Raw genomic sequence first — 19,597 nt, forward strand, 5'->3', positions numbered from 1 at the left:
ATCTGTCCCACTACAGTTCTAAGCACTTTACAAAATTAATCTTCCTAAGAACCCTACTGAACAGGTTCTATTATTATATCCATTTTATAAATAAGGAAAGTGAGGCACAGAAAGGCTAAATAGCCTCACTCAAGTCACAAAACCAGAAAGTGGTGGAGCTGGGATTCAAACCTAGGCAGCCTGGCTCCAGAAGAGGCATACTCTTAATTACTGAGCTACTGATGGGGTTCAGGATATGCTACCCCAAAATATGGCACCTTGGCATAGTGAATATTTTAAACTAAAGGAATTTGAGAACACAGTAAAGTCACTTCGACCTCCCCACCCTACCTACCCTTAACCCCTCCCTTCTCCCTTGAAACAACTTATAAAATCCTCAAGTGAGAGGAACTCTCTCTATCCCAGGAGGGAAGGAACCATCCTTATCTCCAAACACACAGATACTCCAAGAAGAATCCAAATCAACAGATCTTGCTATATTTCCCTTTTTTATTTTTTTTTAAGATTTTATTGGGGAAGGGGAATAGGACTTTATTGGGGAACAATGTGTATTTCCAGGGCTTTTTCCAAGTCAAGTTGTTGTCCTTTCAGTCTTAGCTGTGGAGGGCGCAGCCCAGCTCCAGGTCCAGTTGCCATTGTTAGTTGCTGGGGGCACAGTCCACCATCGCTTGTGGGAGTCGAACCAGCAGCCTTGTGGTTGAGAGCCCACTGGCCCATGTGGGAATCAAACCGGCAGCCCTCAGAGTTAGGAGCACAGAGCTTCAACCGCCTGAGCCACCAGGCCGGCCCGCTCCCAATTTCCTACACTTATTTCATACTCCTTAACCTATCATATTCTTCCAAGACTGCCTACCCTTCATCAAACCTAGCATAAAAATACTCAGGTTTTACTGTTTCTTCCAGTCTTCATTTCCTTAGGAAGGCTCCCATGTTATGTAAAACTTATATTAAATAAATTTGTATGCTTTTCTCCTCTTAATCTTTGTCAGTTTAATTTTTAGACCCAGCCAGTGATCCTAAGAGGGGTGAAGAAAACTTTTTCTTCTCCAACACTACCTTTCCTTTTAGCAAAAGGAATTATGGGTGAAAAAGGAGCACTTTAATAAATCTAACCAAAAGTAACCTCCTTACAGGGTGATCTGATCATAAATTCCTAATTGGGCAGGTCACAGTGGGTAATCACACCCCAACCTTATAACTTTTTAGTAAAAGCTTTACTTAAAAGCAAGCCCTGTCCATTGTTTCTGTGCATCCAGGTTAACACACCTTTGAAATACCTGTTTCAGACCTCTTGGAAGCTTAACCACCCTCAAGAGAGCACATATCTTGTTAACTATCCTCTGATCTACTCTGCACGTTGCTTTCTCCTACCTTCATGTAATTTTCCTTACTTCTCTCCTGAATTCCAAATGTATAAAAGAAACTGCACAACTATCATTCTTCAGAGCCTTTGAGATCTTGCTTCCCATCACTGCTGTAAGTTTGGCTCAATTAAAATCTTATAAAAGCTCTCTACAGGTTTGGACATTTCTTATGTTGACATTGTAGGAATATACCTTATGTGGGGACAGAGCCAGGAGTGCAGTTTCCAGGCTCTCGGCCTCACATGGAAAGGTGCTGGCTCAGGTAGTAAATGGTCATCAACTGTGATTGGATGGCCATCAGCTGTGGCTAGTTGGCCGTCAGTTGTAACCAGTGAGCCATTGCCCACTAATATAACTGCTGTGGCTACGCTAGCAGAAAATGGGGGCTAGCAAGAAGATGGTGGCTGAGCTGGCAAGCTTGGAAAGAGAATTGCAGTTAGCACAGCAGATTGCAGCTAGCAAGTGAGGTTGGTTGGCAGAGAGAAGAGGACGGCAGGTTGCAGATAGTGTGGCTCCTGCTTCCTGTGTCTCCAACCCAGCCGCCACTGAGACTATAGTGGTATGACTCCCCTATCTATGGCTCCGTGGGTGTTCCTTTTTGGCCTCACCATATACTGCGTTCTTATGTGGGGAGAGGGACTAGAGACCCCGCGTGACACCCTGCACGACACCATAGTTAGTTTAACCAGTCTTCTAGGTTAAACCAATCTTCTAGGACATGTACCTTATTTTCAATTTTCACTATCCAAATGATGCTGTCAGGAAGTGGTACTGCAGGTAACCACATTTTCAGTCTTGAGAAATAATACCAAATAATTATTTTTAACCATGTGCAACGTATTTTTGCATAAAATCCCTGAGACAGAAGTCTGATTTTATTCTTCCAAATAGTCGATTGTCCCTATACTGTTTTAGATTGACAGTATTTTGTTTTACAGCTTTTTAAAACTCTTTATGGAATAAAATAGCATTTAAATAAGGAAATAAAGTCATCACTGAACACTTACAGAGCACTGATTATGTAACAGGGATTGAAGAAGCAGAAATAAATAAGGCCCCAGGGATCTTTCTCCAGGGAGATTCAGAGTCTCAGGAAGACGAAATGTGTAATGAATGAAAGAGGTAACATAGAGAGTCTTCAATAACCAAGAGAGTAAATCCAGACCTAGAGGACTAGTGCCTGCAGGACCAGTGAATTCCTGCAAAGATAGTTGTTGAGAGAAGAGCTGCTAATATTTGTTGTAATTTTAAGGCCCTGAAAGTGAAATAGATATTTCACTTTCAGTGCAATGAGGATGTTGAGGGGCTTAATAAGGGGAGTAGGTCTGACAATCTTAGATAAATCTATGGTAGCTGCAGTGTGGGAAGTGGATTGGGGTGGGGGGGGATGGTGAGGGGTGCTCAAGTGAAGGCAGGAAGACTGATTAGAGTCTGTAGCAGTAAGTCCTGCCACATATAGGATTGGCAGAACTGGGGCTGAGAGAGCTGAATTAATTGTAAAGATCTTGCAGGGGAGAAATAATTTTTCCTCTACTCTGAGCTCTGGGCTGAGACCCCTGTAAAAAAAAAAAAAAAAAAGAAAAGGAAGAAAAAGATTAACAAGAGAAAAACAAACAGAAGTTTATTAACATGTATACCTCATGTATACATGGGAGATACCAGAGAGAAAAATGAGTAATTCCAAAGTTGACCTTAAATACCCATTTAAATACCACCTTCAGCTAAAGACAAAAGAAAGTAAGGGAAGGCCAGTTACCAGGAGGCCACCAGAAAAAGCATGGTAAACAAGGGTGAGGTTTATCAGGTAGATTTCAGTGGGTGCCTTCTCCACTGATAAGATTCTCTTGAGTTAGTCATCCTTTTCCTGGTACAGAGCGAAGCACCCTTACAAATGGAGATTTCCTTTATAAATATAAATTACACTTGCAAAAGAGTAACTTGTAATGTTTTCAGAGCTTCTCCTGCTTCTCAAAATAATCAGCTTAAAATAATCCTTATGCCCAAAAGACATATTTTGACATGGCATATTCTGCTACCCTTCAGTCTCTTAGAAGGTAGAAGCCACAGAAGGCAGCTGTGAGGAAGAGGAATGAGGCCAGGATGAGATTCAGGTTTCTGGCTTGGGCACCCACGATGAGAAAAACGATGGTGTCAGAACCGGGAAAAGATCCTGAAACTAACATAAAAAAAATTAAAATTAAATTACAAAAAATTAAATAAACAAACAGAAAAGAACTGGGGAGGGGCAGCCGGTTAGCTCAGTCTGTTAGAGCGCAATGCTCTTAACAAGGTTGCCGGCTGGATCCCACATGGGCCACTGTGAGCTGGGCCCTCCACAACTAGATTGAAACAACTACTTGACTTGGGGCTGATGGGTCCTGGAAAAACACACTTAAATAAATAAAGTTAAAAAAAAAAAACAGAAAAAGAATAGCATTAAAAAAAAACGGGAACGATGAGGAAGCTCAATTTCAGACTGAGTCTGCAGGATCTGTGAGGTATGTAGAGAGCAATCTCCAGCCGGCATGTCTGAATTAAAGAGGGGGCTGAGCTGAAAAGCTATTTGGTGGTTATAAGAGTAAATGAGGACCAGCCAGGTGGCTCAGGTGGTTAGAGAGCCGTGCCCCCAAGGCCAAGGTCACCGGTTGGATTCCCACATGGGCTGGTGAGCTGCGCCCTCTACAGCTAAGATTGTGAACAACAGCAGTGAGCAGCCCCAGGTTGGCCTGGGCTGCTGAGTGTGCTGTGGGCTACCGCGTGCTGCCATCCTCAGGAGCTGCCATGAGCTGCTGTGATTGGCCAACCGAAGACTGGGGACCAACTGGCTCAGCCAGGTGGAGCGCAAGGCTCATAATACCAGCATGGGCCAGGGAGCTGTGTCCTACACAACTAGACTGAGAAACAAAGCTTGAACCAGAGTGTGGGGGGGAACGAGAGAAGGGGGAGGGAAAGGAGTAAAGGAGACTGGTAAGAGTGCCCAGGTACCAGGATGTAGAGCTAGGGTATGGTGCCAGGGATATCACTTTTGGTTTTCGCGGGGACCAGGGAGCTAGACACAGCCCAAGCCCACGCCCTTTCCTCTCCTCCTCCCCGCCTTCCTCTCCTCCTAGGCCCCACCCATAGGGAGAGGCGTTCTGCGGACAGCGGTTCTCCCCGCGCCCCTGCCCGCCCAGCATGCTGGGAGCGGAGGCCCGCTCTGAGCGCCGAGAATGCCGGGAGGTGTAGTTTGAGACAGCACAGAATTCCTCGCAAGACGTGGCCTTTCGTCACTTAAAGGGCAGGTCCAGAAAGCGGTGATGTTCCCGGGGCACGGTGCCTCTCCGGCGCCGGCACGGGCCATCCCGAGCCGCATCCCCTCTCCGCAGAGCATGGCACTTCCACGCCTCCACAATCTGCTCCACCTGAAGGGGAAGGCCGGTCACCACAGAGTCCCGCCGTGCCGCCCCCACCGGCAGACCCTGTGCCACGCCCCTCCCCCCGCCTTTCCCCCACGCTGTTGAGTGGATCTCGGCCTAGTTCCTCGCGTCCGCACCGGGATGAGCGGCTCCTGCCGGTTCTGCTCTTCCAGGGCGCTCAGCTCCGCCGGGGCCAGCAAAGCCAGTCTCAGCTCCCGCACCACCGGTGCCGCTACCTCGGCCACAGGTCGCTCCAGTACCGCCTGCAAACGCCAGCCCTGAGCCCGGGCGGGCTGGGGCACCTGGCCCGCCGCCCACTCGCCAGGTTCCTGCGGCCCAAGACTCCTTCAGCACCCCAACCCCGCGCTCCCTTTAGCCCGGCTCACAGCGCCCACGCGCGCCCAGCTCCGGGCCGCCAGGACAAGTTCAGCCTCGTCTACGCAGAGGTTGTCACTGCGCAACAGGGGCAGCAACGCAGGCGCCGACAGTTCCAGGAAGCCGCGGGTCCGGAGCACCTCCTGAGGGTCCGAACATGGGTCAGGGAGGAGCAGAATGAGGTGTGGGGTTGGGAGTATGAAAATGGGAAGCTGTACCTGGCTATGGGCCTCTATGAAGGCTATGCAACGCTCCTGCAGTGGTCCCAGGCCAAAGGTTACGGCCACCTGAGAGCAAGAGGGAGATCAAGTTGGAGACTGGAAAGGCCATGTAGCCCAGCCCTACACACGGGGAACTACCCACCTGCAGGGCCTCACAAACCAGCTCCACATCCAGCATCTTCACCACAAACTCCAGGCAGAGCTGGGAACAGAAATGAATGTGGGTTGTGCTGAGGTGCCCTTGTTTCCCCCACTACCACCTCAACCTGGAAGCAGTAAGTATACTTGGAGCAGTCAAGCTCCCTTGGGCTTACACTGCCACTCTTGTCCCTATAGGACTGGTGAGCCCTTCTCATTTCTCCCAATCCCTTCTCCCTTTAGCTTCCAAATCCTCATTCTCTTACCCAAAACCTCCAATGAATCTCCACTCTTTTTTACCCTCTAGGTAAAAGAAGTCCAAATTCTTGAAGGTCCTGCATGAACCAGCCCTGGCACCTTTCCAATCTCATCTCTCCCTCACCTCCTCTCACACTCAGTCCAGCCACGCTAAGTGTCTCACCAGCTCCATCTGTGCCTCTGAATAGAATGCCATCGTTCCACTCCCCCTCTGAACAAACTCCTACCCGTTCTACCTGATCCAACACAAATGTTTCCTCCTCCAGGAAATCTTCACTTCATCTCGCTCCGCTGATGAGTCTAGAGATCCTCCATAAAGTCTCTGCACCATTTACCCTCATCTATCACACTTCTTATGCCACATGGTTAAGGGAGGTCAAGTTGGAGACTGGAGAGACAATGTAACCCAGCCCTCCATACAGTGGATTTTTTATGTGTCTATCTGTCTTTGAAGAACAGGGATCAAAGCTGTATCTTGGTATCTACAGCACCAGCCATACATGCTCTATCTGCCCCCACAGCACACAGGGCATGCACATATCCTTTTGCACATAGGGATGCATAAATGCCTATTATACAGAGATAACCATACTTCTGTGTTGTATGTGTTCCTCTCCAAGACAGAGTGTATGTGAAGCAGGGTATGAACCGAGCTCATAGAGGCAAAGGAAACAAGACAGGGCCCTACCACATAAACCCACCTCTCTCAATTCCTCCAGCCCGTACTCCACAGCTGCTGTCAGCACCTCCAGCACCTGCAAAGTGGGTGGTTAGAGTCGAAGGGCTGTTTCCTCTGCCCCTCTCCCTCTCCCACCCAGGCCCCTGCCCAGTGGGCTTACAGAGTGGCGTTGCAGCTTGACACTGTTGGTATACAAGAACTCCAGCACTGCCAGGAAGGCCTCAGCTGGCACAGTGCTTAGCACCACAGGACTAGGCACTCCAGGGCCTGGCTCCTGGCCCAGAAGTCGCTGGAAAAAGTTGCATCTACAGGCCAACAAGCACCGGTGGGCAAACACCTCCTGCTGTTCTTGACCGACCACAAAGCGAACATCACTGTGGGAAAGAGGGGCAGAGAGCCAGGGGAGAAGAGGCCAGCGTCTAGAGTGCAACTCTAGGCTTTGCCTTGGCCCACTCTGAGCCTTTGTTTCCTTATCTGTCATATAAGAGTCAGGGCTTAGTCCTAGCTGAAGGTCTGGGACACACAGGCTTGGGTTCTATTCCCAGCTCCACCCTATGGTACTTCAGGCAAGTGACTTTCTACCTTTGAATCTCAGGTTACTCCACCCTATGGTACTTCAGGCAAGTGACTTTCTACCTTTAATCTCAGGTTTCTCCCATATGAAATGGGAGGAGGTGGCTATGCTTAATCACTGAGGGGCAGCAGGGCTGACTCAAGACTGATCCCACATACCCCTCTCCTCCCCAGCCTGAGTCTTGGGGGAAGGGAAGCTCTTCTTGGCTCCTCCTCCACAGACTGCAAACTCAGCTTTTTTCAGCCTCCTCCAGGCAGGAGGTGGTGGGTGCAGCGTGCACTGGCTGCAAATAGACACAGCAGTGATGCACCAAACGGCCAAACCACATTTTCCATCTTCATGATCACTTCCGGCCCCAGCCTCTGGGCCTCTAACAACACGGGGTAGGAGGCATGCAATGAAGTTTGAGCTTCCTGGATGCTCCTAGTTCCCAGTCCAAGGCCTGAGTTCCCACTATTCAGACCTGACTGTGATCCTCAAAGCAGTAGGGTTATGAGAGTCACCAACCCTTGGGGAGGAACCCAGCTCTGAGGCAGAGAGAACAAAAAGCTGCTTTCTAGTTCTCCCAACCAGCCCTGCCCCCATACTCTGTCCCTGGTTTCAGACACCACTTGTGTCCTGGCAGACAGCCCCAGGCAGCACCCTGAAACTACTTCCTGTCTGAGATTGGCTCAATCCTTTGAATCTTGTGAATTGAATCCTCAAGATTGAATCCTCAATCTGGTGAATCCACAGTTTCCAGAACAAGGTCATCTGTTCCTCTGCCTCCCCAGAGAGGGATTCAAGTTACATCCCACCTCTCAGAATCCAGTGGGGCTAACGACCCGGAGCACAAGCTCCAAAAAAGGAAGGCCTTGGCCTGAGGTCACACAGCCACTCTAGGCTCCAGCCTCCACTGTCCTCCACCTCTGGCTCTCAAGATATCATGGACCCTGAGTGATCAGCAGCCATGCTCTACACTTGGGAACTCAGACTTCCCCAGACTGAGTTCAGCAAAAGGGTCAAGTCCTAATTCCCCGCCTCTTCTGTAGCCAGGGCTTCCTCAGAGTCATGGGGCCCAGCAAAGCCAGCTATCAAAACCCATAGACCGTGCCTACCCCTCACCTGTATAGGCGATTGTTGACGAGGCTTCGGAGTGCTGTGGAAAAGGGTTCAGCCTCCCCGTGCACAACCAGTCCTGGGGTCTCCATGGTGGGGTGGGGCAGGGGAGTAGGCAGATGTAATAGCCTAGTAGGCCTGTTGTCTGTTGGTGTATGGGAGGCAGTAGGTGGGAAGAAGCAGGAGGCCTAGCCAGGCCCTACAGCTGGTGAGGAGACTAGAAAGGCCTGAGAGGGAGGGGCAGGAGCTTGGGAGGCCTGTTTACTGAGAAGTTGAAGATTAGGAATGGGGCAGGAGACGCCCAGTTCCCTGAAGAAGGCATCAGAAGCTGGTAGAAGAGGCCAGAGGCTGGGCTTGGAGATGGGGACTCAGGGAGGTGACCAAGAGAGGCCAAGGTGGAGCTAACCAGACAGGGAGAGGAGAGGCTGGCTGCAGATGAGGCCCCAGCTGGGAGCCTGCCCAGGCAGCGCTGGGGTGGGAAGCCTGTGGGTTTCCACAGAAACTGGAGTTAGGCCTGAGGAGGCCCCGCCCACCTCCCACAGGTCCAGAGAAAACTTCAGACCTCAGAGGGGCCCTAAGCAGAGTTTGAGTGTCTTAGCACCCTGGCGCTGCCCTTCTTGGGTTCAGAGTTCAAACTCTCCGCCCCTCCCAACCCCTCACTCACATGCACACCGGATCAGGATCAAGTTAGCCAAGCCTGGGGAACCCCACTCAACAGGGAAAGCCCTCACCCCCATGAACAGTTTTCAGAACCCAGACAAGGCTTGTTTGGGAGAAAGCAGTCCTATTCCTCCCAGAGGGGTCAGGTGAGGAGATGTCAGCTCTGACAAAGGAGTCATGGCCTCTGGCATCCCTGAAATGCAACACAAGAGGTGTGGCTAGCTGGGGACAAACCCCAGAGTACTTGGGTCAGCAGGAGTCAGGAGGCTGGATGTCCAGTCCAGAGTGTGAGTTCAGGGCCTCTCACCCCTCCCTCCCCTTCCCTAAGGCAGCCCTGAGCTGAGGAAGTCAGCCAAGCCCCACCCTAGCTCTGCTCAGAGAGCGGAAATGTTTGTCCTTGTTTAGACTGATGGGGAGACGATAGTCATAGAGTCATGACATGCTCCTTCCTGTGGGCCGGGATCCTGATTCCTGAGTAGCCACCCACGCAGCCTCAAAGTTTCCCCATATCCCAGGCCTCTGCAACTTGCTCACAAGTGAAGAGTAAAGAGCCATTCTTCACAAGGGGAAAAAATGGACAGTGGTTTAAGAGCCCTGGGATAGGAACACCTCTCTACAACTATTCCCTCAGTCATTCTTATAATGGCAGCAGACCCTTGGGCTCTAAGCCCCTGTTGTTCCCTCTCCCCTGATGACTCAGTCTCTCTGCACTCAGTACATGCTCACAGTAGTAACACTCCTAGGTTAAGCCAGAGCCAGGATTCAATGGAGGGAACCAGGAAAGGAGTGCTTGCCCAGCAATCCATGGCAACTCCACAACACACCTGCAGGTCAGGCCGGCCACGAAAAGACTGTGAGAGCTCGGAGGCCAAAGGCTGCATGTGATTCAGGGTGCCTGCGGGAGTTTCGGGAGAAGAGAGCTGCCATCGTAGAACCGATTCTAGAAGTAGGGTCACAGTTCAAAAGCAGAAGGTGGAAGGAGCTTCCCAAGTCACCTGCACCTAGCCTCAGCCAGTCGTGGGATTCTGTGCCAGCCATTGTAGGAGCAGGTACGGGTGGAGGATAAGTGGATTCAATACCCACAGGGCTAGAAGGACCTATGGGGTTGGCGTCAGGTCTGTCTGTCCCTCCTGCTTATGGTTTGGAGGCACCACTGTCTAGGCTGAAGCAAAGGACAGATACATCACCTATTCTGCGGGCAGTCGGGTGGAAGGCAGAAAAGCTCATTTAGCTAACCCTCACAGTACTTAGTAGAAAGTGGAGCTCAGAGGGCAGGGACTAGCCCAAAATGATAGTCTGAGCAGCATCTCTTCCCTTATGTCCCACATAGCCCTTAATCCTCTAAGCACCTAGGAATCCACACAGCCCTGGGCTACTTGATTCACCTGTCTCAAAAACACAGGTAAGAAGGGGTTAAGGGGCAAAAACCCTTATCACCAAGTAAGAAACTGGGTGGTGTACAGAGATGGGCAGTGAGGGCCACCCTGTCCAAAAGCGGGTCTTCCAGCTGGCAGGTCCATGGCTGGTAGGCCTGTGCCCCCCAGACGTCAGGAAGAAGAGACTGCCAAAGACCCTGGGATGAGACTATCGCCAGTGCGGCCTCCAGGCCGCCTGCCCAGCATTGATGAGACCGGACCATCAAGTCTGGGCCCAGCTTCCCGCCGTGGCTCCGTGCTGGGCTTGGCCTCATCCTTTTCCCGCCGCAACTCGCTGGCTGGACCAGGTGCGGGTCCTGGGGGTCGGCGACCATCCCTGTGCCCAGTGCCCCCTTTAGTCTCGCGGGTCAGCTTCTCCGGGTTGCCCCTGGCGCCCAGCCGGCGAATGGCGCCTTCATATCGCACGGAGCCGGCGCCTGGGGAGCGCTGGGAGGTCGAGAGAGCACAACGTGCCTTGGAAGAGACCCTGGCCACAGAGCTGCAGGACATATGCTACTCTGATACCGAGGCGGGGCCACTGGCGCTGCAGCTGTGCGAGCTGGTGCATGTGCGCCTGCGTGAACTCAGCCCACCACGATACAAGCTGGTGTGCAGTGTGGTGCTGGGGCCACGCATCGGCCAGGGTGTGCACGTCGTCAGCCGCGCGCTCTGGGACACAGCATGCGACGGCCTGGCCTCCGCCACCTTCACCAACGCCTCGCTTTTCGCAGTGGCTACGGTCCACGGGCTCTACTGCGAGTGATGAGGCCTCCAAGTTCTGCAAAACGGTTTATTATCCCAGAAGGAGGAGGCTCTCCCTAGGGCGCACATCCCAATAAATAAATGTCTGTCAATAAATAAAAGTGGTCCATAAATAACGCCCCCTAGCTGGGGGTAAGGCTCAGGCTTTTCTTGGAGAAGGGGTAGGAGGCAGCTAGGACAAGGCCGCCTCCAACCTCAGTAAAGCTGGTCCCTGATTCCCTGGGGGATTAGGCCCAAAGCCCCCAGTGAGGCACTAAAGGGACAGGGAGGGCCACAGAGGCAAGGGCTTGAGCCTTACAGGCACAGGCATCAGGCCTGAGGGCTTGGGTCATAGCCTGCTCTGCAAGCTGGGGCCTAAGCAGTGCAGCGGTCCCGGAGCAGGCGCAGAGTATCGCGGAGCCGCTGTCGTAGGTCTGGGGAGCAGCCCAGCTGCCGAAGGTGGGAAGCGAGGTAAGTACAAGCGCTACGGTTGCGGGCCACAAAAGTCACAAGGAGGGGCTCCCAGCCACTGAGGATCAGCTTGGTGTGGTCTCCATAGAAGTTCACCTGTGCACAGGAGGGTGGCACTGATCAGGGCCGAAACCCCAAGTCCAATTTCCTCCCCAGCACCCCGGGCCTCCCAGACCCCCAACTCCAGAGCAGCTCTTACCTGGACAGTGCCATCACTAAACAGCATGAGTAGGGCCTGATCAGTCTTCACCCACTGTAGCAGGAGTGGGGGGACAGGCACTTCTACTTCTTCCACACTGGGCAGATCTCCACCCTGGGAGCAGGGACAGGTCATTTGCCTGACATAATTTAGGCCCCTCCCCATTGATATCTCCCTTAGAGGTTCAGCCTTTAGCTTTGATCCCCCCACAAAGGGGAATAGGAAGGGACCAGATTGTGTTAAGTCTTCAATGTGCCCCACCCCAGTCCACACACCTTCATGAGGCGCTGCTCCATGTAGGAGGCAAAATACCGCAAGACACCCAACTGAGGCTGCAGGGCCTGAGGTACAGCACCCACAGAGAAGGAGAAGTGTTTTGTGCTGGTTGGGTTGTAGTGCACAGTCCTGGAGGAGAGGAGACAGAGGTCAGAGGGAGCCCTGCACTGTTGCCTCTCCCCTGAGGCCCCAGGCCCCCAAACCCAGGAGCACACACCAAGGTGCAGCCCTTTTCCGGTTACAATGGCGTGGCTACAAATCATCCCACAACAACACTTACTTTCTATTGGCCGACAGGGCCATGTGTGTGCCATTGTTGAAGAGCACAGCCACACGGCGGCTGGACAGCTGATATCCAAAGCCGAACTTGTTTGAGTAGTCAACCCACTTGCTGACCCACACCAGAGGCTCTGGCTGTGCCAGGGGAGCTGGATTCTGTTCCGCTGTCATGGGAGAGGAAGGAATAAGAACATGTTCCTGGCCTTCCAGGCAAAGAACTCCTACCACCATTCATATGTACCAGACACCAACTTTACCTGGGGGCATGAAGGCCAGGCAGTTCCTCAGAGCACAGAGGGCTGACTCCACCACTGTGGCCACAGTCAGACCTTCTTCAAACCCTGAAGGGAACAGGGTACTCAGAATTAGGCACTAGTACCCCAGGACCATGTCCCTCTGCCCACTCCTTCCCTCTGGACTGCGGTCTCAGACCCAGCAACCTCTAGCATCTCTCGTACTCCTGGCTGCTTACCATCTCCACTACTCGCCAGTGTCCCACGGGGTGAGCTGTCTTCAGGTGCTGTCTCTACCAGGCTGAGGGGGGCTGGACCAAAAGCTGCTGGAGCCTGGAGGGTTGGGTAGGGGAAGTGAGTAAAATTAGGGGAGGTCCCTAAGTTCAAATTCGTGAGAGTCCGTGGCCCAGCCCTGCCCTGGCTCCCAGGGCACCCCAGGTCAGCCCCATCTGGCTAATGAGACACAGCCAATTAGGCCACCACGAGTTAGATGCTTCACCAGTCTCTTTTATCCTGAGCTTCCCACAGCTGCTAGGGTGAGTCAGGGGCACACTTCCCATGTGAGCACCTCACCTCGGGCCTGGCATCCTGACGGCCAATGGATGTCCGGGTGAGACCGCTCACCAAACAGGAGACATCGTCCTGCTCCTCGGGGTGGTTCTTACCTGGATAGGGATAGATATAGCCCTCAGTATCCTACCCAGCCCCACCCCTCCCCACTTCTCAAAGGGATAATACAGATGGGTATAACCAAGTGCCTGTATAACACACACTCTCCCCAGGGGCTCACAGGCACTCACACTCATGTCCCCACAATGTGTGTAACAAGCCCCCCTGCCCCTCTGTAACCTCAAAACCTGGCATCCCAGACTCACTCTTGTTCTTCTTCCTGCCAAAGAGGCTCTTGGTAACTTTGACAAACAGAATCCTAGCTGGGTGAAGGGGTATCAAGTCTGGGACTGTCACGCAGCTGCTGACAGGGAGCCGGTCGGGGGTGTAGCCCTGAGGAGTGGAGCCATGTGAGCAGGAAAGAGAGGCCCCAGGGGTCCTGTCACCTGCCCCCCTTCAATCCCCTGAGAATGTACTTAGGTGTCTAGTGAGCTACAGACCTTGGTAAAAAAGTCATGGCGCAGAATCTGGTCAATTGAGGGGCGGTCCTGGGGTGAGGCTCGCAGGATGGTGGCCAGCAGCTGTCGGGCAGGCAGTGAGAGGCTGGCGGGCAACGTGTAGTGAACCTGTTTGATACAGTGGTACGTCTCCTTCAGGTCGACTGTCTCAAAGGGGGGGCTCCCACATAACAGTGTGTACCTGTGGGGCAGAGATAAGAAGTCAGGAGTAAAGTGGAAAGTATGCCCCACCCATACACCCATCTGTGTGCAGATGACCCTGGGACTCACATGACACAGCCCAGGGACCACACATCTGCCTCAGGGCCGTGGCCCTGTCTCTGTAGCACTTCTGGAGCCACATAGTTAGGGGTACCACAGATGGTCCTAAAAAGAGGTAGGGAGGAGGAGAGGGGAAGGGTCAGACCTCGCCCAGCTGGCTCCCCCATCCCTGCTCCCACTGTGAGTCCAGACAAAGCAGCTGCCTGTCACCAAAGGCCAGAGAACTCCTGCTTGTCCTGGGACAATGGATGCTGGGGATGGCAGCTGAGTCCCCGCCCACCCGCCTGTCCCAGCTGCTCAGCTGCTCTGTAGGACAGGGGCAGGGCCTAACCCCCAACCCAACTTTCTCCTCCAGGGTCAACAGAGGGTCCATCACTGATCCCTTCCTCCTTCCCCAGTCCTGTCTGTCAGACACTCATACAGGCTGTCACCTCCTATGGTCTGTGCCACACACACCAATACCAGTTGTCACATCCCCCATAAACATTCATCTGCCACACGTTATCTGTGTGACTCACACCCAGTTATGGCCACAGTAGGGTCTCCTCTCCACAAGTCCCAGTAATCCAGGCTGCCACCTCCACCTTCAGATACAAGCAGCCCATCATCTCTTCCCCACCTATCACACACACACACACACACACACACACACACACACGCACACGGAAGTCATCATGCTTCCCACATACATACTGTCTGTCACAGAGACTGTGGCTGTGGCCACCTCTTCTTTAAACACTCACTTCTTCCTATGTTCCGGGGGCTCCAACCGGGTAGCAAGACCAAAATCCCCCATCTTCAGTTCCATGTCCTCAGTGATAAAAAAATTTCCTGGACGGGGGCAGAGAGATGTGTCAGACTCCTTTCTGCCTCTCCACCCCCACCCCCATCCTGTTGGCCCAGGAGTCTCACCCAGCTTGAGGTCTCGGTGCAAGATGCCTCGCTGGTGCAAATATTTGAGTCCGGAAAGGATCTGTCGCAGGTAGTAGCGCACTTCTGGCTCCAACAAGGTGTGCCGGGCCTTCCAGATGTGGGCCAGGGACTGCAGAGAGCCACTGCCTCAGCCCCTGGTCAACCACCCTGACCCTCCCTCCATCTGTGCTCTATGAGGAAGAGACAGGACTCCTGCTTTGGGTCTTAAGGCCCCCTTCCCCCATCACCATCCTTCACCTTTCGGCTGCAAAGCTCCAGGAAAATGTATATGTTGTCAGCATCCTCAAAGTGGTGCGAGAAACGCACGATGTGGCGGTGCTGCAGGCCGCGGTGCAGCTCAATCTCATTTAGTATCTGCAATGAGGAGCGGGCTTGTCATCCTTCAAGGGCTCCCATGCCACCGTCCCCACCCTACCCCTCGTCCTCTGGGACTGGGCCCGGGCCCACCTTCTCGCGTTGATGCGGCTTGGTGATGCGGCTCTGAGAGATGACTTTGACCGCGTAGGCGTTGCCGGTCTCTGTGTCAGTGGCCTCGTAGCAACGGGCGAAGCCCCCCTAAGGGGAGGGAGGAGGCATCAGGTAGGGTGCTCCGAGGGAGGCAGGATCTGGCCCCCATACGTCTCCTCGCCGAGGACAAGCGCCCCTCCCTGCCCCGCGCGGGCAAAAAGGCTAGCAAGGGCCCCTCTGCACCCTCGCTAGCAACACCCCAGCTCACCTTGCCCAACAGGCGTCCTTTGAAGTAGGTGCGGCCGCTGCACGGGTCCGTGATGAGGCGTCCGGGGTCCCGCACCGGCGGCCCGGCCATCCTCTCTAGCTCAGGTCCCGGCGTGGCACTCAGAGGCGGCCCGGGCCCGGCGTGGGGCGCAGGCGGAGCGGCCGCCCGCGGGAAGGGGCGCGGGGACAGCGTGCCGGCGGCCGGCTCCATGCGGATGATGCGTCGCGGCGCGGGCCGGGGTTTTCTAGGTTCCGCCCGGCGGAGGCCGGGCGTGGCGCTGCCCGGATTTGCTACACTGCGCTCGCGCCCGAGGGAGCCCGGCGTTTTTATCAATGAACTCCTGCCCCCTCCCCGGCGTCTCGTCATTAAGAGCCCGCCCCCTTCCTGGCGGCGAGTCACGGAGAAGCAGCGCTCCTCCTTCAAGCCTTACGTCATGAAGAAGCTCCTCCTCTCACCCAACTCACCTCGAGGCCCAGCCTCCTGCTCAAGCCTTAAAGACGCAGTCATACTGCCAGTCACCAGAAGGATTCCTCCAGGATGTGGTGGCCCAGACGTTCCTCCATCTCCCGCCCCCGTGACTGGGTGCCCACTTCTTTCCCAATCTGGGGTTATGCTGAAGTCCTAGTGGGTTGTCATGCAGGGTCTCTGGTCCCGCTCCCCACATAAGAACGCAGGATATGGTGAGGCCAAAAAGGAACACCCCCGGAGCCATACATAGGGGAGTCATGCCACTATATTCTCGCTGGTGGCTGGGTTGGAGACTCAGGAAGCCCACCGTCCTAACTGCAATCCGTGCTTGCCAGTCACCATCTTCTTGCTAGCCCCCCCATTTTTCTGCTAGCGTAGCCACAGCAGTTGTATTAGTGGCCAATGGCTCACTGGTTACAGCTGACGGCCAACTAGCCACAGCTGATGGCCATCCAATCACAGTTGGTGGCCATTTACTACCTGAGCCAACACCTTTCTATGTGAGGCCGAAGCCTGGAAACTACACTCCTGGCTCTGTCCCCACAGGGTGCTGGGCATCTGGGGAGTCCCCAGCAACTAGGTGAACCAGCGTCCCAGCCAAGAGGGGAAAAGCAGGGGCAGCGCTTCACCCAGGCGAGTCACCAACACTGCCCTTTAGTGCGAGAGACCACTGCTAGTCCCGGGTCCTGGGCCAGACCCCCCAGTCCCAGCTCAGTGCTGCCCCCTTTAGGGCCTGGGAGGATTGCATATTCTCAAACCGATCCTGGCTTGCCGGAGGGGCGGGTGGAAGAAGTGGGGCGGGGCCGGGGCTTTCATGCTGAGTTTTGGGGTCAAACAGGCTGGCAATCAAGGGTTTTCCCAAGTGCCACACATTTTGCTACCTCCTTCCACACTCAGGGGGCGTATCTCAGGTTCTGGCGGGTCCCCTGTACCCTATCCTTGAAAACACCCACTGTCCTGAGTCAAAAGCCAGAGGCCAGAAAGTGAAAAATGGGAATTGGATTTAATCCAAATCTAACGAAGGACGATCGGAAGCCATCAGTCCAGAGGCCATCTGAACCCTTAGAACCCTGCTCCCTGCCCACCCTTCCCAGGGCCAGGGAGAGGTGGGGTCTTTTTAGTTGTTTTTTTTTTTTTAATTTTTGTTGAGGAATATTGGGGAACTGTGTTTTTCCAGGACCCATCAGCTCCAAGTCAAGTTGTTTTCAATCTAGTTGTGGGGGGCGCAGCTCACTGGCCCATGTGGGAATCCAACTGGCAACGTTGGAATTGTGAGCACTGCACTCTAACCAGCTGAGCCAACCGGCCATCCTAGAGAGGTAGGGGTCTTAACCACTCTGTAATGTTTGTCCCAGGACTACAGGTCTCCTCCTGGCCTTGTCCTTAACTCTCTGCCCTCTACATGATCCAAACATTTATTAAGCCATTTAGTCCTCAGAGATTTATTGAGAGCTCCTGATAAGTGCCCAGCACTGTATAAATAAGGTCAAGGTTGCAGTCCTCCTTTAATTTACAATCTGTTTGATGGAAACATAAAATAGGCAAATACATAAACAAGTTAATTGTAGGCTGTGAAAAATGCTATGAAGGAAGTAAACAGAAGAGTAACGAAAGAGTTTACTTTAGAAAGAGTAGTCAGGAAAGTCAACAAGTATTTGTTGAGTACCAATTCCTGTCATTTTTATCTCCCAAATATTTCTGAAATCTATCCACTTGGCTCCATCTTCCCTTCATGCCCTAATCTGGGTCAGTCTCTGGTTGGGATTATTACAGCACCTTGCTGATCTCACTGTCTTTAGTCTCATCTCCATTTTATCCTTCCTCCATATGTCCATCCCACCCAATCCCTCATCAGGCCCACAAGGGCCTGCTTCTCTAACCTTGCCCTTCACAGCCACTGAAGGGAGAACCCAAACAGCCTGAGATAAGGAGAAATACTAGTAGCTCAGATGAGTAAAAGGGAGTGAGAGATGGGGGTAGGCGGGAAGGCCTTCAGTGCCATACTCAGAAGTTTGGGTTTTATCCTACAGGTCAACAATTTTCCAGGAGAGAGATTGTAGTGGTGGGGCCAGAGAGGACAAATCCACTCGGGGATGTGGGGCTGAGGCATATATGATTTGAAAATGCGTATTTGACACTGTAAATTTTGGAAAATAAAGCAAAATGTATTTGTATTAGTTTGCTAGGTTTGCCACATCAAAATACCACAGAATAGGTGGCTTAAACAACACAAGTTTATTCTCTCACAGTTCTGGAGGCTGGAAGTCCAAGATCAAGACATTGACAGAATTAATTTCTTCTAAGGCCTCGCTCTTGGTTTGTAGATGGCAATCTTCTCCCTCTGACATCACATGATCTTTTTCTCTGTGTCCAAATCTCTTCTTCTGATAAAAAAACCAGTCAGATCAGATTAGGGCCCGCCAAAGGCCTCATTTTAATTTAATGACAGACCTCTTTAAAGGTCCTGTCTTCAAATATAGTTACATTCTAAAGTACCAGGGGTTAGGATTTTGTAGAGGAGCCAAAACTTTACCTCCACCCACCTTAGGTTTCCAGATGGGACTCATAAGCAGAAAGACAGATTAACAAAAGAAAAACAAACAGAAGTTTAACATGTATAATTTATATATGCATGGGAGATACCCAGGGAAAAATGAATAACTCTCCCATATGATTGAGCATCCAGGCTTAAATATCATCTTAATAGGGAAAGGGGAAGGGGAATGTAATACTCTTAGGGTAAAGATGAATGAGCCCTCAGAAGAATGGATGGGAGATACGATAATTTGTGCCACAGTTTGTCTGGATGTGATGACAGTCTCCTCTCCTGTGATATGAGATGAAACTTCCAGGAAGGAAATTTACGACCATTGAGTTCCTTTTGGAGGATCTGTCTTTAGGCAGATAAGGGAAGTTCAGAGACAGCCTCTCCCTCCATTTGCTGTTTTTGAAATGCTTACAGCTCAAAATAATCAATATGCCAAAGTAGCATATTTGGGCACATTCTGTTATTTGGGCATATCATTACCCTCCAATGTCTTTTCCCCTTGGGAGGTTAAAAAGGTTCTTGAGGGCTCCTCTGGGAGCCAGGACACCAGGAGGAGATCCTCTTGGATGCTGTAATTCAAGGGCCTGGCAGACTGCTCTGCTTCCTCTTTCAGCGTAAGATATACTACACTGGAACTTATCCACTTGCCCTGTACCAGGCACTGGGCTAAGCATTTGTCTTATTGACTGCTCACAGTAACCTTTTGATGTAGATGTGATTATTATCCCCATTTCACAGATGAGGAATCTGAGGCTCCAGGGTTAAGCTTCTTGCCTGAGGTCCCATATAGTGACCAAGGGGCAGAGCCAAGATCTAAACCCAAAATGTCTGACTCCACTATTCACCTTGGCCTCATTCTTCTTGGGGTCACTAGTTCTCTGTCCTTGCATCTGTCCTCCTCCTACACTGCTGTGTGTCTCCATATCCCTCTTACTAGGGCCCTTTCTCCTCCCCCCGAAGTTTCTCACAACCTCTGCCCACCCTGAGGTTTTTCTGAGTTCTCTGGATCTCCTTCTCCCGGAAGATGCTGTCAGGCCCACTGCCCCTTGTTGAACACATGTCTCCCACTCCTTGCCCCTTTGGCAGCTCAGTCAAGAATTTCTTGACAGTGCCAGGTCACAGTGGTTAAGGGAGTCTTTCAAGAATGAGAGATGCGAAGTAAGGCTTGG

General features: G+C 52.5%; 3 protein-coding genes across 6 annotated transcripts; 1 reads left to right on the plus strand and 2 right to left on the minus strand.

Moving 5' to 3' along the window:
• Positions 1-2,961: 2,961 nt before the first annotated feature.
• On the minus strand, positions 2,962-8,240 carry BTBD19 (BTB domain containing 19; the record flags this gene model as incomplete). 3 transcript variants are annotated; one of them, XM_081056622.1, is made up of 8 exons in its annotated part: positions 2,962-4,765; positions 4,897-5,022; positions 5,146-5,277; positions 5,353-5,421; positions 5,498-5,557; positions 6,453-6,506; positions 6,591-6,804; positions 8,109-8,240. In XM_081056622.1, 8 exons carry the CDS (start codon positions 8,192-8,194, stop codon positions 4,631-4,633), a joined length of 876 nt encoding a protein of 291 aa, XP_080912748.1. In that variant the 3' UTR covers positions 2,962-4,630. The 3 variants fall into 3 exon arrangements, with proteins under 3 accessions (XP_080912748.1, XP_080912746.1, XP_080912747.1); XM_081056620.1 differs by having other exon boundaries at positions 5,146-5,421; XM_081056621.1 differs by lacking the exon at positions 8,109-8,240 and having other exon boundaries at positions 6,591-6,911.
• A 2,040-nt stretch (positions 8,241-10,280) lies between these two features.
• On the plus strand, positions 10,281-11,043 carry DYNLT4 (dynein light chain Tctex-type 4; the record flags this gene model as incomplete). Its single annotated transcript, XM_081056623.1, has 1 exon — positions 10,281-11,043. One exon carries the CDS (start codon positions 10,281-10,283, stop codon positions 10,938-10,940), a length of 660 nt encoding a protein of 219 aa, XP_080912749.1. The 3' UTR covers positions 10,941-11,043.
• Positions 10,956-15,749, minus strand: PLK3 (polo like kinase 3). 2 transcript variants are annotated; one of them, XM_081056618.1, is made up of 15 exons: positions 15,413-15,749; positions 15,145-15,252; positions 14,935-15,051; positions 14,677-14,806; positions 14,508-14,595; positions 13,774-13,869; positions 13,486-13,684; positions 13,252-13,378; positions 12,950-13,041; positions 12,616-12,709; positions 12,401-12,484; positions 12,145-12,307; positions 11,864-11,993; positions 11,589-11,702; positions 10,956-11,485 (listed from the first exon to the last, which is right to left on the minus strand). In XM_081056618.1, exons 1-15 carry the CDS (start codon positions 15,620-15,622, stop codon positions 11,294-11,296), a joined length of 1,944 nt encoding a protein of 647 aa, XP_080912744.1. In that variant the 5' UTR covers positions 15,623-15,749; the 3' UTR covers positions 10,956-11,293. The 2 variants fall into 2 exon arrangements, with proteins under 2 accessions (XP_080912744.1, XP_080912745.1); XM_081056619.1 differs by having other exon boundaries at positions 14,508-14,806; positions 15,413-15,671.
• Between the last annotated feature and the right edge of the window lie 3,848 nt (positions 15,750-19,597).

The sequence above is a fragment of the Rhinolophus hipposideros genome, assembly GCF_964194185.1.
Source record: "Rhinolophus hipposideros genome assembly, chromosome: 8".
NCBI lineage: Eukaryota > Metazoa > Chordata > Mammalia > Chiroptera > Rhinolophidae > Rhinolophus > Rhinolophus hipposideros.